The sequence below is a fragment of the Hyaena hyaena genome, unplaced genomic scaffold (genome assembly GCF_003009895.1).
Source record: "Hyaena hyaena isolate Hyena2069 unplaced genomic scaffold, ASM300989v1 scaffold_418, whole genome shotgun sequence".
NCBI classification, from domain to species: Eukaryota; Metazoa; Chordata; class Mammalia; order Carnivora; family Hyaenidae; genus Hyaena; species Hyaena hyaena.
Window position 1 is genome coordinate 372,052 of NW_024081051.1, and position 15,970 is coordinate 388,021.

General features: G+C 45.6%; 1 protein-coding gene across 1 annotated transcript in view; it reads left to right on the plus strand.

Annotated features, from left to right (window-relative positions):
* Positions 1–15,970, plus strand: part of FARP1 (FERM, ARH/RhoGEF and pleckstrin domain protein 1) — a 290,026-nt gene that overhangs the window by 209,449 nt on the left and 64,607 nt on the right. The window contains exons 4-6 of the mRNA XM_039252521.1: positions 3,478–3,520; positions 6,080–6,158; positions 14,477–14,574. Of these exons, the coding sequence (XP_039108452.1) occupies positions 3,478–3,520; positions 6,080–6,158; positions 14,477–14,574 (220 nt within the window). The remainder of the gene's footprint in view (positions 1–3,477; positions 3,521–6,079; positions 6,159–14,476; positions 14,575–15,970) is intronic.

Sequence of the window (15,970 nt, forward strand, 5' to 3'; positions counted from 1 at the left end):
CTCCCACTTGACTGGGGAAGCAGAAAGCCTCCAGGAGGAACTTCCCTGTTCCTGGCAGGGAACAGAAATTGAAACCCCCATGCTGACAGTGCGGAGCCTGCTTGGGATCCTCTGACCGCCACCCCCCCCCCGCCCTTCCCCCACTTGTGCTCTCTACCAAAAATTTAAAAAAAAAAATTTTTTTTTAAAGCATCGGGATTGACAACCGACTTCGGCTCAGGTCATGATCTCGCGGTTCGTGGGTTCGAGCCCCGCGTCGGGCTCTGTGCTGACAGCCAGCTCAGAGCCTGGAACCTGCTTCGGATTCTGTGTCTTTCTCTCTCTCTCTGACCCTCCCCTGCTCACGCTGCCTCTCTCTCTCTCTCTCTCTCTCATAAATAAATAAAACATTAAAAAAAAAAAAGCAGAGAGATTGAGAATAGGAGCAAGAAGGGTCGGTCACCAGTGTCCTTAGGGGTGTGAGAAGACAGCCCTAAAACCCAGGGCCACGGCCTGAGGTGGAAGGAAGAGCTGTTCCTCTGAGGGAGACAGAAAGGCCCGTCTGTGTGCATGGTGCCAGCATCCGTACAGCTGGCCATTGTCTTCTTTCTCAGCCACCACATCCAATCCATCAGTAAAACCCTCGGGATCTTACCTCTTAAATTTTTTTTTTAATGTTTTATTTATTTCTAGGAGAGAGAGAGAGAGGGACAGCATGAGCAGGGAGGGTCAGAGAGAGAGGGAGTCACAGACTGAAACAGGCTCCAGGCTCCGAGCTGGCAGTCAGCACAGAGCCCGACGCGGGGCTCGAACCCACGAACCGCGAGATCATGACCTAAGCGAAAGTCGGACGCTTAACCGACTAAGCCACCCAGGCGCCCCCCTCTTAACTCTTACATGCACCCGCTCCCCCCAGCTCTCCTTCTGCTCTCCCGGTCCAAAATGTCGGCCTCTCCCGCCTGCACGATTTCTGCAGCCCGCCCGCGTGTACCCGGCGCCTCTGCCTGTTCCCACACTGCCAACTCCGTGTTTTGATAGTGCGCATCCGACTGCATTCGCCCTGGGCTTCCATCCTTCGCGTTGCTCTTAGGAGAAGGATGAAGAAGCTCAGCATGGCTTCCGGGGAGTCGGACCCCTTCCCGACCCACCCGCGCTGCTCTGCAGCTGCCCCCTCGCACCTCTGGCACCCAGACAAAGGTTTTATGTGTGCGTCGCCATGTGCTCGTCTGTTCCCCTTCACATCTCCACACGACATCATCTTCAGGGACATGTTCCCTCCACAGTGTCCTGTTCGTATCAGGTCTCCCATCTGCCTCCCCCCGTGCCTGGGCCAGACCTCTCTGTCCCAGACCCTGGGAGCCCTCTGCTCCTGCCTTCATTCCCTTTGGGTCAGACACGTCTTCACTTCTGTGCAGGTCGGGTGATTCCTGTCGCTTCCTCACTAGACCATAAGCTCCGGGAAGCAGGAGAGCAGGAAGGGCTGCGAAATACAGAAATGAGAATTTCCTTATAAATTCTTACTTACTGACTGGGGGCACCTGGGTGGCTCAGTCAGTTGAGCATCCCGCCTCTCAGTTTTTGCTCCGGTCATGATCTCATGGTTTGTGAGTTCGAAACCATGCAGGGCTCTGCGCTGACAGTGAGGAGCCTGCTTGGGATTTTCTCTTTATCCCCACCCCCCCCCCTTCCTTGCTTGTGTGTGCGCGTGCATTCTCTCCCGCTCTCAAAAATAAATGTTTTTTTTAAAAAATTAAAACAAATCTTACTGATTTGAAAAGGTGATGGGGGAAGAGTAACCTAAATAAGTAGAGACTTAACATTTTTTAGATTTTGCATTATAAGAATTCTTACTGCTCAACTTAAGGTTAATTTGGATAATGGAGAAAGGCAGAGGACTGGAAATCACCCGTCTTCCAACCTCCCAAACACATTTTCCTGCATACTTAAATATTCACCAAGAACATAATTTTTAATGCCTGTATAATAATGTGGCCTATAAATGCAGACTTATTTTATTTACTGTTATTGTAAAATTTTTCGCTGTTAAGAATGCTAATCACAACATTTTTATTTTACATAAATCTTTGTGCATCAATGTATGATTTACCAAAGTTGCATTACTGGATGAAGGAGTATGTATAGGAGCTGTTTTTTTAAGCTTTAGTTATTCCTTAATTAGTCTCCAGAAACGTATCAATTCGTGTATTCGCCAATAGAGGTAAGACAGTGTACATTTCCCGCTCCCTTTGCTAAATCTGGGAATTGTATAATACAAATATGTGCGTACACAGAGGCATAGCTAGATGCACATTTAATGGGTGGAAGTAGTATTTGATTATTCAGACTTGCAGTGCAACTCACTCCTGAATTAGAACATTTCCCTGTTAGCCATTGTTCTTTTTTTCTCTGTCAATTACCTGTTATTCTTTGCATAGTTTGTGAGTGTTTGCTTTTTCCAAACCTCTTTATGTTGTATAATGTAAATCCTCTTTATATTAGGCAAATTAACCTTCTTGTCATACATCCAAGTATGAGCTTCAGTAAAACCCTTTTCAAATGACCAGGAATTTAGAGAAAAGCATGTGTGAAATGGGATAATACGGCTAAATTATGTTTTTTGAATAAGGGCAGCTGGTTTTCCTCTCTCTTTGAATCTTTCTCCCAAAACTGCACGTGTGTGAAGAGTCTGACCTTTGAAGCTGGATAGACCTTGTCTCGATCCTGCGTCTGCCAGCCTGGGACAAATTATTGGTCCCAAAAGTCTCAGGTTACTCTCCTGGGTAGCAGGAATCCTTCTGACCTGTTTAAAGAGGTAAAGAGCGGGGAGCCTGGGTGGCTCAGTCGGTTGAGCTGCCGACTTTGGTTCACGTCATGATCTTGTGGTCTGTAAGTTCGAGCTACAGGTCAGGCTCTGAGCTTTCAGCCTGCTTCAGATTCTGTGTCTATCTCTCTCTCTCTGCCCCTCCTCGCTCGCTCGCTCGCTCTCTCTCAAAAATAAATAAGCATTAAAAAAAATTAAGGAAAGGGGTAAAAGCTTATGGAGAGTGCCCAATGCAGAGGTAATATTCTAAACATTCATTCCCATCCCATATCCCTCAGAGACGTGCTGTTCTGTAAATGCATATATATTCACGTATTTCGTTTCATTGAGGAGCATGCATATTTCACCCAGCTGGTAGCCAGCCATGCAATCATACACCCGTGTTTGCTGAGTAGCTAACTCTGAATAGAACAGTGCAAATGACAGGAGACACATTCTTAGTTAACCATTGGAGTCTGGGAGAGATTGTAACTTTGAAGCTCAGGGATAATGTCAGCCAGTTTGGACCTGTGCTATAAAATCGGTCGATGATGTCAGATACACCGCCCTGCAGAAAATAGGCACAGATGGCCTCGAATACTCAAAAGTATTTTGATTTTAAACAGCTCCAAGTCAAGCCTCCAAACACTTGCATTCTTTCATTGAGAATTTGTCTCAATCTGTTTTTTCCTTTGTAGGTGTGGCTGGATCTCTTAAAACCTATTGTCAAGCAGATTAGAAGTAAGTATATACCGTGTGTTTCACAGTGATGTTAAATATCAAGGCAGACATTTTCCTCCTCTGGACGTCCTTTGCTCTGCGGCATCCAGCACTGGTGATGCAGATTCTTTTTTTTTCTCCATAATTTCCTTTCATTCACGAATCCACATGCCATTAAAATGTCTCTTCTGCAGTTTTAATATTTAACAATTTGGCAATCAGAACCTTGCTTGGAAAATCAGATCTCATTTTGATTAACGACGAAAGCATGCTATTAATTCTGGACTAATTGAGCTTGCCTGGTCTCTGCCTGGTGTCGTTACTGTCACTTTCGAAGAGGAAGGTGGAGCCACGGATTCATATAACTGGTGTTAGGTTTTCTGTCCAGCCTCTTCAAAGCCTGTGAGATCAGAGTGCAGGTGTTGCTTGGAAAAATAAAGTCCCCGAAAATTGTGTGTGTGTGTGTGTGTGTCTGTGTCTGAATGGCAGGCAGAACTGAAGGGAGCCTGGCTTGCATTTATACCGTGTTTTGGGGAAGATTTAGGGGAGGAGTGAGGGAAGGCGGCTTGCTTTCTCTCTGCCTTCTCATTGTGCCTCAGGACCAGGACCATTCCCCTCCTCTCGGCTTTGAGGTCAAGCTCAGAGTGAGACAAGTCATCCCAAATGCTCCTTCCCTGCAGCCAGAGCAAAAGTCTGAGGATAGTAACAAAATTGCATTGCATTAGTTGAGCTCCAGGCTCCCCACTACTTTGCTGGGATTGTTATAATGTCTGGTTAAGAAATCCCACTGGGCCACTTCTAGCAGTTTATGTGGGTGTACTGAACAGGCACACTGTCTGGGTGGGCCTTGTGCATTTGAAATTGATGTTGAGCGTCTGTCATTTAAATTAAGCAATTATCGATGCTGAAAATGAAACTGCCATTGTGTGTTTAACATTTACCGGGGTGGCTGGCCTGCAACCTGCATGTGGGGGAGGGGGACACATTGCTGAGAGAAGCCCCCAGGCCTGACGGGTGGAGGTGGCGAAGCATCCAGAGTGATGACATGTGTCCCTGTGTTACCTCCTGGAAATGCTAACTGTGGCAAGGTGTCTTTTAGCCCATTGCCAAATGCAGACGGAAGACCGCGTCTGTCACTGCTGGGTCCACACCGAGTGAGGATTCTCCTTCGGTCTCCATCTCCGTGTGCTGTGACTAGTTGTGTGTGAGACAAAGCTGTCATTGTGCGTTGAGGGGTAGCACCTTCCTACTTTCCGGTTTTCTAAGGATCTGCCGTAGCCTCATGGGATCCCTGTAGGGAGGAGACGGCATGGCTTTTCCTGACCTTCCCCATTTTGCTATTGTTACTTTATGATCCGGGCGAGGGTTTCTATTCACTGTTAGAGTGAGTGGTCGGGACAAGGCGGCCCAGTGTCTCTGGGCTTTGTTATTTCCGTGCCTTGTTTTTCTCCTCATTTTGGATATATTGCCTACATCGTCATCTTCTATTGCTCTTGGGTTTTTTCCCTAAACTTAAATATGTGATCACAGAAATGATAATATAACATCTGTTTTTTGTGACAGCAAAAGGTGGAGCAAAGAGATATTTTCTGCTTTTATGCAACTGCTGTTAAAATTTGGATTTCATTATAGTGCCTTATATTTCATAGAACATAAATTCACTGCTGTCATTCCAAATGATAGAACCCAGAAAACTGCTCTTATATTGAGCATAAATATATATAGATAGATATAGATACAGACATAGATATGTATATAGATACATATATAGATACATGTATAAAATTTGATTCATACCTCAAAACAAGCTCTGATTAAGGTTACAAATTATTATTTGATGTTTTAATTCTGACAGGTGACCCATCTCCTTGATCCTTCACCCACCCCAGATCTGCTTTCTGATTTTGCCTGAACACCTCTGTAAGGTGGTTTATAAGACACACATAAGGGCTGTAGCTGGCTGACGAGGGCAGGGTCCCGTCTTCTTTATGTTTTCTCTCCGGAGCTCGGGGAGCACCTGACATGCAGATGCCCATACGTATTTGATGAACACAGTGGAATCTACCTTGTAGATCATTTAAAATACCAAATTGTAAAACTGATTTACATTTTCATTATTTCCTCATTATCTAAAGCCCATATTTTGACTGAAAGGGCCAATTAGATAAATTTTTTAAGCTAAATGCCTGTTTTTTTAAAAATGTTTTAACATTTATTTATTTTTGAGAGACAGAGTATGAGCAGGGGAGGAATAGAGAGGAAGTCACAGAATTCAAAGCTGATGAATGGCTGTTTTTAAAATTTGGGTACAGTTTAAGTCTTCGGAGAAAAAAAATTAATACCCGAATGAAATACTCTTGTCAGATCATTATTTTATAAGGGCTCTCTGCCTCCCTGCAATATGGAAGTACGGATTAGGAACTGAACCACCTCGTTCAGCAACCTGGATGTCAGCAGATGAATTCTTGGCAACTTGGAATGAGCTCCATTATTTGATGTATAATATACCTTCTAAAGTCTTTTTCTTTAATTGCGTTTGAAACGATTCAAACATGCTTTACTGTTTTTCCCCCGTTTTAGGGCCAAAGCATGTTGTTGTGAAGTTCGTGGTGAAATTCTTTCCACCTGACCATACGCAACTCCAAGAAGAACTCACAAGGTTAGTGGTTTAGAAACTTGCTATTTATTGCCACAGGGTGCCGAGGAGAAGAGAAAGTTAATGTTCTCAGCCAACTGATTCAACATGTTCACAGCACTTACCCGGCCCCCATCTGCCCTGTGCCCCCAGTGGTGCTGACCAACGTGGGGGGAAAGGAGGTGCCACGTTTTCCTTGAGTCCTGGGTTTCTGCAAAGCTGGGCTGTGAACTGATCTTATAACCTCTTGCTGTCATATTTGACTTCTGTCACATCACGGGACAGTTTGGGGAAATCAGACCCTGTGAAAGGGTTAGCTCCGTGTCTCTCTGTTGCTGCCGTGGGTGGGTGGGCCTGAGCTGAAGATGGACTGCTTTGCGGGCTGGCCCAAGTGGGAGAAGCGTGAGCACGGCGTCATGCCTGCCGTGGGTCCCCCTGTGACTGGCTGGTCTACTTGTTTCCTCTGTGCCTCTGCTAACTCCCGTGTCACCGCCACCACGCTGGTTGCTTGGCCGCAGTTATTTTGAGGATGAGCAGTAGGAGACATAAAGTGGCTGGCGCCGGTAGGGATGCTCTGAGTGATAACCCTCACCACCCTAGCTATTCCTCATTTTCTAATTTGCACAAGGCACACGGATGCTGAAGGAGAACAGGGCCTGGTGGGAGTGTGTGAAGGCACACTGCCTCCCGTCTGGGCGTGCTCTCTCTTACGAGCGGTACACGAGTCTGACCAGCCAGAGTCCCGCTGCCCGTGGCTTTCAGTCTTGCAGCTGATTAGACCAAGCCTATCACATCTTTCTCCTCACCCTTGGTACGGAGCACAGGATCCTGGATACTGTGGGTGGTTGACCGTCATTTAGCAAAGGGATGACGACGTAAAGTCAGCAGTACTTCTGATGTGGACGCTCTGTGCAAGCATGGCTCCAGGCACTGGGAACAGAATGGGGAAAAGACCAGCCTGACTGCGCAGGGGAGCAGACAAAATGACTGTGAAGCAAAAAGGATCAGGTCATAGTAAGAGGTAATTGAAGGAGCAGGTGTGTGATTGAAGGTAGGAGGTAGGTAACTGAAGGAGGAGAAGATGGTAGAAGGTGACCAAGTGAACCACTTGCGATGGGTCAGTCTGTGGTGCCTTTGAGGAATTTGTGGGACTCTGTCCCTCCTTTTTGGAGGAAGAGCTTTCTGAGTGGAAAGAAGAGCTGGGCAGCATCCGAGGCAGGAACAAGTTCTAGATGTTCAAGTACACTGGACCTTGAACAACACAGCTTTGCACTGCACGCATCCACTGATATGCACATTTTTTTGTACAAATCCAGCACAGGACTGTAAATGTGTTTTGTCTTCCATAGGGTTTTCTTCATCACATTTCTTTTCTATAACCTACTGTATTGTAAGAACACAGTGTACGATACATATAATTTACAAAATACGTGTTAATCATGTTTGTTATTGGCAAACCTTCTAGTTAACAGTAGGTAAGTTTTGGGGACGTCAAAAGTTACATGCAGGGGCGCCTGGGTGACTCAGTCGGTTATGCCTCCAACTTTGGCTCAGGTCATGATCTCGCAGTTCGTGGGTTCGAGCCCCGCGTCGGCCTCTGTGCTGACTGCCAGCTCAGAGCCTGGAGCCTGCTTCAGATTCTGTGTCTCCCTCTCTCTCTGACCCTCCCCTGCTCATGCTGTCTCTCTCTTTCTCTCTCAGAAATAAATAAAACATTAAAAAAAATTTTTTTTAAAGTTACATGCAGATTTTTGTGCACGGGGTTGGAGCCCTAATCTCTGTGATGTTCAAGGCTCAGCTGTACCTAAGAGAAGGCTGGCATGGCAGGAACAGAGAGGGCGAAGTGCAGTGAGGTGAGACGGAGGTCGGATGGTTGGTGCGGTTAAAAGTCTAGCTGCGTGTGGGTGCTGGGGGACAGTGACAGCTGGGAGTCCAGTGAGGAGGCCATTGCTGTTGTCCGCACACAGTGGTGGCAGCAAAGGAGTTGGCAGGCGTGGAAGTGGAAAAGGGTGGCCGCAGATGCTGGCTTGTGGCTGGGGATGGGCTCCCTGCATCCTGGCGATGGGCTGGCGGTGGAGGCTGAGGGGACAGAGCGTTGCTTAGATTTGACTTAAGCAGCTGGCGATAACTAAAATGGGAAAGGGCAGACGGAAGGAGGGGGTGACGGAGGGCTGGAGCGTCAGGAGTTTGGTTCTGCCGGCTTACGTCTGAGATGCCAGCCAGACATCGCGGGCAGGTCCGGAAGGGCACCGGGAACACAGATGTGGAGTTCCAGGAAGAAGCGAAGGTCGTGACTCTTCGCGTGGCTTTGAGTTTTCTGAATGAGTTGCTGATTGTCTCCCTCTACTTGCAATCCTCAAATCCACGCAGTGGCCAGCAATTGCGGGAGCCGGCAGCCTTTTGGGAGGCGTGCACAGTGGCCTAAGAATGGTTCACATAGAGGTGACACCGCTAGGCTGGGACTCCAGGAGGCACGAGACAAGCCCGTGACAGTAGGCTCTTCTGTGGGGTCCTTGCTGGGGCCACTGTGTCTCTGTTTCTGTGCTGGGTTTCTTCTCGTTGGAATGTGCTTTGCTTGAAGCTCCGACTAGGATGTGAATCTAAAGGCAAGTCCAGCTCTTGGGCAGGAGCCTTTGCCTCCTGCCTCTGTCCGGCTTATGAAGTTGACATAAATCCTTTTCTTCCCCATCCCTATTCCACTTTGCTTTGAGTTTTGCACCTTTTCCATTCTTGTGAATCATTGTCTCCAGAGGCTTATAGTTTTCTCTCTCTTTTTTTTTTTTTTCATGTTTATTTTTGAGAGAGAGAGCAGGAGAGGGGCAGAGAGAGAGGGAGACACAGAATCAGAAGCAGGCTCCAGGCTCTGAGCTGGCAGTCAGCACAGAGCCTGACACGGGGCTCAAACTCACGAACTGCAAGATCATGACCTGAGCCAAAGTCGGACCCTAAATAGACAGAACCACCCAGGCGCCCCTGGTTTTCAACCATTCTGGTTTTTCTTCTAAAATTCCATGTAACTGTGACCATCGAGCCACGTGTGCCCAGGATGTCGCCAGCTGCTCTGGAATCTAAATTCCTCAGCGAACACAGGCTCAGCTGGATGGAGCAGATTTGGGGCTGCTGTCTTTGCTTTCTGGCTTCCGGTGTTAACTGACATTTTAATCATCTTTTCCAAGAAGAGAATCCTTTTGTGCCAGGGCGAGCGAAACTGGTATGAAACTTAGAAGCTCCTTGTCACTTTTGACTTTGTCGTAAGGTGTGGCAGGAAGGGGACCTTCCAGATCCAGTGTGCTGCCTCCCTCATTCTCACGTTCCCATGTAAGCAGAAATTGAACCATGTGACCCTTGAGGTTCTGGCACTTTCCTATAGCAGATGGGGAGTGCTGGGGGGCGGGGGGGAGCGTTGGGGAGAAGCTCTGTGTGGACAGCACTTTGGGCAAGGGACATGGGGACAAGAGCAGAACAGAGGTGGGCCTGCAGTTCAGCAGACTATAAGGGACTTTAACTCTCTGGTTCATTCCGCTACTTTCATGCACAGCTTTCAGCTTCCCAGTTGTGGACAGAGCAGATTGAATTGCACTTTGCTGTTAACCGAGAGGCTGAATTCCTTTCTACTTGCCGAACTGCGCTTTCAGCAACCGTTGTGTCCTATTGCTGCCAGGGCCCCAAGCCTCTAGAAGGAGAGAGAAACGCAGTGACTCAGAGGCGCAGGTTTGAAATAGCTAGGGGAGGGGTCTTCGGAAAAGGACTCGCCGGGTTTTCTCATCGCAGAGTTCCGAGTCACTCCCGCTGGGCTGTAGGGCTTCCGCACACTTTGTCCTGGGCCTCAGGTCTCCGGAAGGATCCCACCTCTCCTTGGCGCTGCTCTCCGTGGGGGTGGAGTGACCCCTGAGAACTTGCAGCATTCGACAAGGCCTCGGATGCTTCCTCAGGCTGGCAGAGAACTTGTCAGTTACTTTCCACTGGAGAAGAAAGGAGACTCAGACCTCCCAGGTGGAAACATCAAAATAGACCCGTTTAAAGCAAGGTGTCAGGTTGATGTGATCTGTAACCTTGACCATCCCTGGAAGCCAGAAGCCGTCTTCATTAGCCTGGGCACAGTCATGCCCTTCTCCTGATACCCACCCTTCCACCAGGGACTGACTCTACTCGGAGCGCTTTGCACTTTGAGCGTTCACTCCTTGAATTGTATTTAGTGCCTGCTGAGTTCAGCCTCACCTGATTTAGCCCCCCGGTGTTTGATTGGGACTGTTTCTGTTTATAATGTGAAAGGTGTTGCTGAGTCTCTAAAGTTAGCATGGCAGCCAGCTTGCTCAAGATTTATGGCTGTCATTAGGAAGTCAACAGTTAGTACCCAGGAAGATCTTTCTCGTATTACAGGGGCCTCTGAACAGGGAGACTCAGCGTGATTAGGGAGTGACAGGTTCACCACAGTCTTCAGAAGGGCCCTTGCCCTGTGCCTAAATGTGTGAGCTTTCTGAACCCCTGCTGACTCGAAGGCTATGTGAGCCCATCAGCCAACGTCCCCAGAGCCGATCAGATTCTGACCGTTGATCCGTCCCTGAACATTTCTCTGCGGACACAAGACCCTGTGTTTGAACTGGTAGATGGTAAAATATTCACAGTGTAATGCTTTTATGCCCTCTACTAAAAAATTAACCGGATAGAAGATTAAAGCCTGTAGCTCTAAGTGTTCAGCTCAAAAAAATAGTTCCCCCTGCCGAATCCAGAAAGATGGCAGATACAGCCTTTTCCCTTGTAAACCCATATGTTGGTGTTTTGGTTCTTTTATATTCTCTGACTTTCTTTCCTTTGACTTTCCAGAGACAGAGAGCATGAGAGCAAGAATAAATATCAGGGGGCTGGGTAAAGACCAACTTATCAACAAGTGGATCTGTGGGTGATTTTTGTTTTGGGTTTTTTGGGGGGCTGGTTACAGAATTGCCTCTGTAGTTTTTTAGTTTATTTTTATTTTTTTTAGTTCTTAATAATGGAGTTTCTTAAGTAACAAAGGTAATTCATATCTTTTTTTCCCTTTTTTTAAAAAATACTTATTTTTGAGAGAGACAGAGACAGAGCACAAGTTGGGGAGGGGCAGAGAGAGAGGAAGACACAGAATCCCAAGCAGGCTCCAGGCTCTGAGCTGTCAGCACAGACCCCGAGGCAGGGCTCAACTATACGAATCGCGAGATCATGACTTGAACTGAAGTTGGATACTTTACCGACTGAGCCACCCAGGCACCCCTCTTCCTTCCTTCCTTCCTTCCTTCCTTCCTTCCTTCCTTCCTTCCTTCCTTCCTTCCTTCCTTCCTTCCTTCCTTCCTTCCTTCCTTCCTAACTCTCTCTCTCTCTCTCCCTCTCCTTTTCTCCCTCACTTCCTCCCTCTCTTCTCTCTTTCTTTCTTAATAAGTAAGCTCTATACCCAACATGGAGCTTGAACTCACAACCCTGAGATCAAGAGCCCCATGCTCTACCAGCTGATCCAGCCAGGCGCCCCTAGTTTTTCTTTTATAGGAGAAAATTTGCTAACATTTACTGAATGTTTTTATTCTAGTCACTGTACTTTCCATGTATTACTTCATTTAATTTTTATAGAACCCTCTGTGGTTGGTCTTATAAAAAGCCCCCCCTTTTTTAAAATTAAAAATAACCTTTCATTTTTATAAAAATAGCAAATGTATACTATGCAAAGTTAGAATATACAGATAAACAAGTATAAGAAGATAAAATACTGTATTCCTGTTCCCCAGGGGTGATCATTGTTAATTCATTACTGTGATATCCTGATTTTTTTCTACGCATAAATATGTACTTTTCATATAATATCTTGGCCATACTCAAATCTGTCCCATATATGTCGTTTGTATCTGCTCATCTAAAGTAAGATTCACAGGGCGCCTGGGTGGCTCAGTTGGTTAAGCGTCCAACTTTGGCTCAGGTCATGATCTCACAGTTCATGAGTTGGAGTCACAGGCTCACCGCTATCAGCATAGATCTCGCTTTGGATCCTATGACCCTCTATCTCTCTCTTTGCTCTCCCAACTCTCATGTGCTCTATCTCTCTTTGAAAAATAAATAAATGTTAGGGGCAACTAGGTGGCTGAGTCGGTTAAGTGTCCACTGTGGCTCAAGTCTTGGTCTCCTGATTCACAGTTCAAGCTCTGCATCAGGCTTTATTTTGATAGCTTGAGGCCTGGAGCCTGCTTCAGATTCTGTGTCTCCCCCTCTCTCTTCCCCTCCCCTGCTCGTCCTCTCTACCTCTCTCAAAAATAAACATTAAAATTTTTTTAAATAAAAATAAATAAACATTAAAAAATAAAATGAGATTCACTATAGGACCATAACTGCACTTGGTTATGTCCTTGGATCTCATTTAATCTAGCAGAGGCCCACCTTATTTTTTTTTCATAATACCATCTTGTTGATGGACCAGTTATCTATAAAATATCCTACCTCCTGAATTTGTCAAATGTCTTCCTTGTGGTGCCACTTAGTTTCTTCCTCTATTCTCTGCATTTCCAGAAAACCTGAAGTTAGTTCTATAGGCTTGATGGATCCAAGCTGAATGCTTTGGGCCAGAATCCACCAGAAGTGACGTGTGCTTCCCATTTCATTCATGGTGCTAAGATTCATCATAAACTGGGGCGGCAATGTTCTGATCTTGTCATTGTGAGGCAAAGTCATGTTCCTTTGTCTTTATGCAAATGTCCAGTCTCCAGAATGGTTCTTACAGCAATTAACAGTGCTTGCCAGAGTCCATCATTTTCTTCAATGTTGTGGAATGAGGATTCTTGCTGTCATTAGTTGGCGTATTTCCCGAAAGAACTTTGCCTCATTTTTCTGTATATCCTGAAATACCCCTTCTACTGGAGAAGCAGAGCCCATCCTCAATTTTTTGATTTGGTTACCAAGTTTTGAATAAAGAAATGCTTTGGGAGTCTTCTCCACTGGTGATAACATTTTCTGACTTTCTGGTTGAGTATTGAAATGGCCTCATGACTTTTCATCAATTCCGTGTGTTTTGATTCACTTTAATTATTCTTGTTGCTACTCAAGGTGCCCCAGCATTGGCGAGTGGACATCCCTTCCAGATGTTTCTTTTGCTTTTTAATACAACCCATTTATATTTCAAACCTGTCTTGCTTCCTGGCATCACTAGATATTACAAGCTCACTTTGTACCTTGCCTTACCTCATGCTTGAAATCTCCTGTTTCTCTATGGAGAAAATTTAGGCATTCATACTGATTTTTGTTTTCAAATCAAATTTCTACATTGCACTAGTTTTTATTTAATTCCTTTTATTTATAAATACATCATCTCTTGGGGCACCTGGGCTCAGTTGGTTGAGTGTCTGACTCTTGATTTCGGCTCAAGTCATGATCCCAGGGTCATGGGATTGAGCCTTACATAGGGCTCTGTGCTGAGCCTGGAGCCTACGTGGGATTCTTTCTCTCTCTACTCCTCCCCCATTCATGCATGCTCTCTGTCTCCTTTTCTCTCCCTCAAAATAAATAAGTGCCTCTTCTCTTTCACCAAAAAATGTTTACTTGCTTTATTCTGCAATATGGAGAAAATAACTTTAAATTAATTTTTATAGATCCTGCAACTGAGGCTTTTGAAGGAACCTAAGTGAATATTAATTACACCACACAAAAAAAGACACTCTTGTCTTTCAAATTCCATTGGCAAAAAAAAACTCTCCCTAACCATTATAGCTATTATTATTAGCTGAGCCTTCAAGTTATTTTTTAGTATACTTGATCTGCAAAAAAAATGTAATGTTTATTATGCCCTGCAAAAATTATAGACAGAGTAGTAAGATACAGTCTTGGGGTTTTTTTTTGTTTTGTTTTTTAATAGTTTAAAGAGTGAGCGGGGGAGGGGCAGTGAGAGAGGGAGAGAGGGAATCCCAAGCAGACTCCACGCTGTCAGCATAGAGCCCGACGTGGGGCTCAAACTTGCAGACTGTGAGATCATGACCTGAGCCAAAACTACGAGTTGGAGACTCAACCGACTGAGCCACCCAGGCGCCCCATCCTAGGTTTTGACATGGAGAGATAGAGCCATAGAACAAAATGTGTTATTCATCATGTGAAAAGATTACAGTGTGTCTCCTGGTCCTTTTAATGAGGTAGGAGTATTTACGCTGCAGCCAGTGGTGCCGGGAACTCATTCCAGCCAGCGCAGACTTTCTTTTCCTCGGTTTGTATACCTTTCTCTAGTCCCTCTCCGTGTGGACGAGTTGCCAGAATGAACCTGACTTTGACACCAAATCTTCCGCCCTCTTCACATGACGCCAGCCTCTAGGTGTGTGACGCGTCCTCTGTGTTTGCGTTCACAGGTACCTGTTTGCGCTGCAGGTGAAGCAGGACCTGGCTCAAGGCAGGCTGACGTGCAATGATACCAGCGCGGCTCTCTTGATCTCCCACATCGTACAATGTAAGTTCTGATGGTTTCTTTATGAGGTCGTGTTGGAAATAACAGTGATCTGGTCGATGGGGGAAAATAATCACATCCACTAAAAACAGTAATTATGTCTTTGTGTTATTTTGCTGTTAGCATGAGTGCCCATGGATTGCAAACAGTACTCCTAAAATATCATTTAATAAGTGTAGCCCCCAAATACTGGCCTGTGAATTTTGTGTCCTTTTCAGGACGAGTATGCTTCTGTTGATACTTCTGTTGATGCAGAGGAGAAGCTTGGACAGATGGCGGCCAAGTAAACTAAACTCGATCAGTCCTGTTCTCGGATTTAACATTCATTATTGAACATGGCACATTAGCCTTAAGAAGTAAAACTGTCAAAGATGACACTTCTTGTCTTCTGCTCTCCCAAGTTCAGTAAACCCCAAGATGTATGAAGCTGGCCCGAATCCTAGTGATGCTTGAAACTAGATATTTTGCTTTCTTAATCTAGGCAAAGGATCACTTAGATTGTGCTCATTCTAAAGCATATTGACAACCCAGCTGGGCATTTTTTTTTCCTTCTTGGACAAGACAGGAGTTACTTGAAATGGAATATACACATTATGTTTCAGGAAGATGATTATGTCCCATATATTAGCACTAGTATAAAAAAAAAAATGTGCTATCGTATATCATTTTACAATTTCCGTTGTATCCAGAGTAGTCCCGTTTAATTATCCTGTTCGGATAACCACCCACTTAACACTATTTCCAAAGGTTCGTAGGAAGTGTTGCCCCTAGTGGTCAATACATTACTTAGCCTAATGGGATCGGGTGTTTTCTAGGGATCATGCTTATCCTATTTTTTATACATGGGCCTTACTGCAGACTTACTGGACTTAGAAAGTCATGTTATTGATTCGCCACGGCAGCAGGAAACTAGAGTGATTGCCGTGCTGGCCCAGCTGGAATCAGATGAATTGGTGCTCTTTTGTGCAGAGCAAATATTCACGGGGCTTGTGATTTATAGCAACCTGTGGGCCACATCCTGCACGATGAGTGGAGGTGTATTGCCCAAAGTGTGACGGGCTGCTTCACATGACAAAATGAAAGGGACGTATCATGGCAGCCATTCACTGGCTTTTACTCACAACAGCTGGGCTCTGGTCATTAGGCTACTTTTTATTAAGCTTGTTACAGAGTCCATATGATTCAAAGAAAACGACTTGCTGTCCCAGAGGTATTAAGTTGATACAAACTGAGCTGGAGCTAGTGTTGTTAAGGTACAATTATTACCTTAAAGGTCTTTCCTTTAGATTTCCAGATCACAGCAATTTGGGGACTATGTAGAGGTTACATGAGAAAAACGGGCCTCCTCGTCCTTCTAAATGAAAAATTTGTAAGAAGCTGCCATCTGATCAGTCATTTC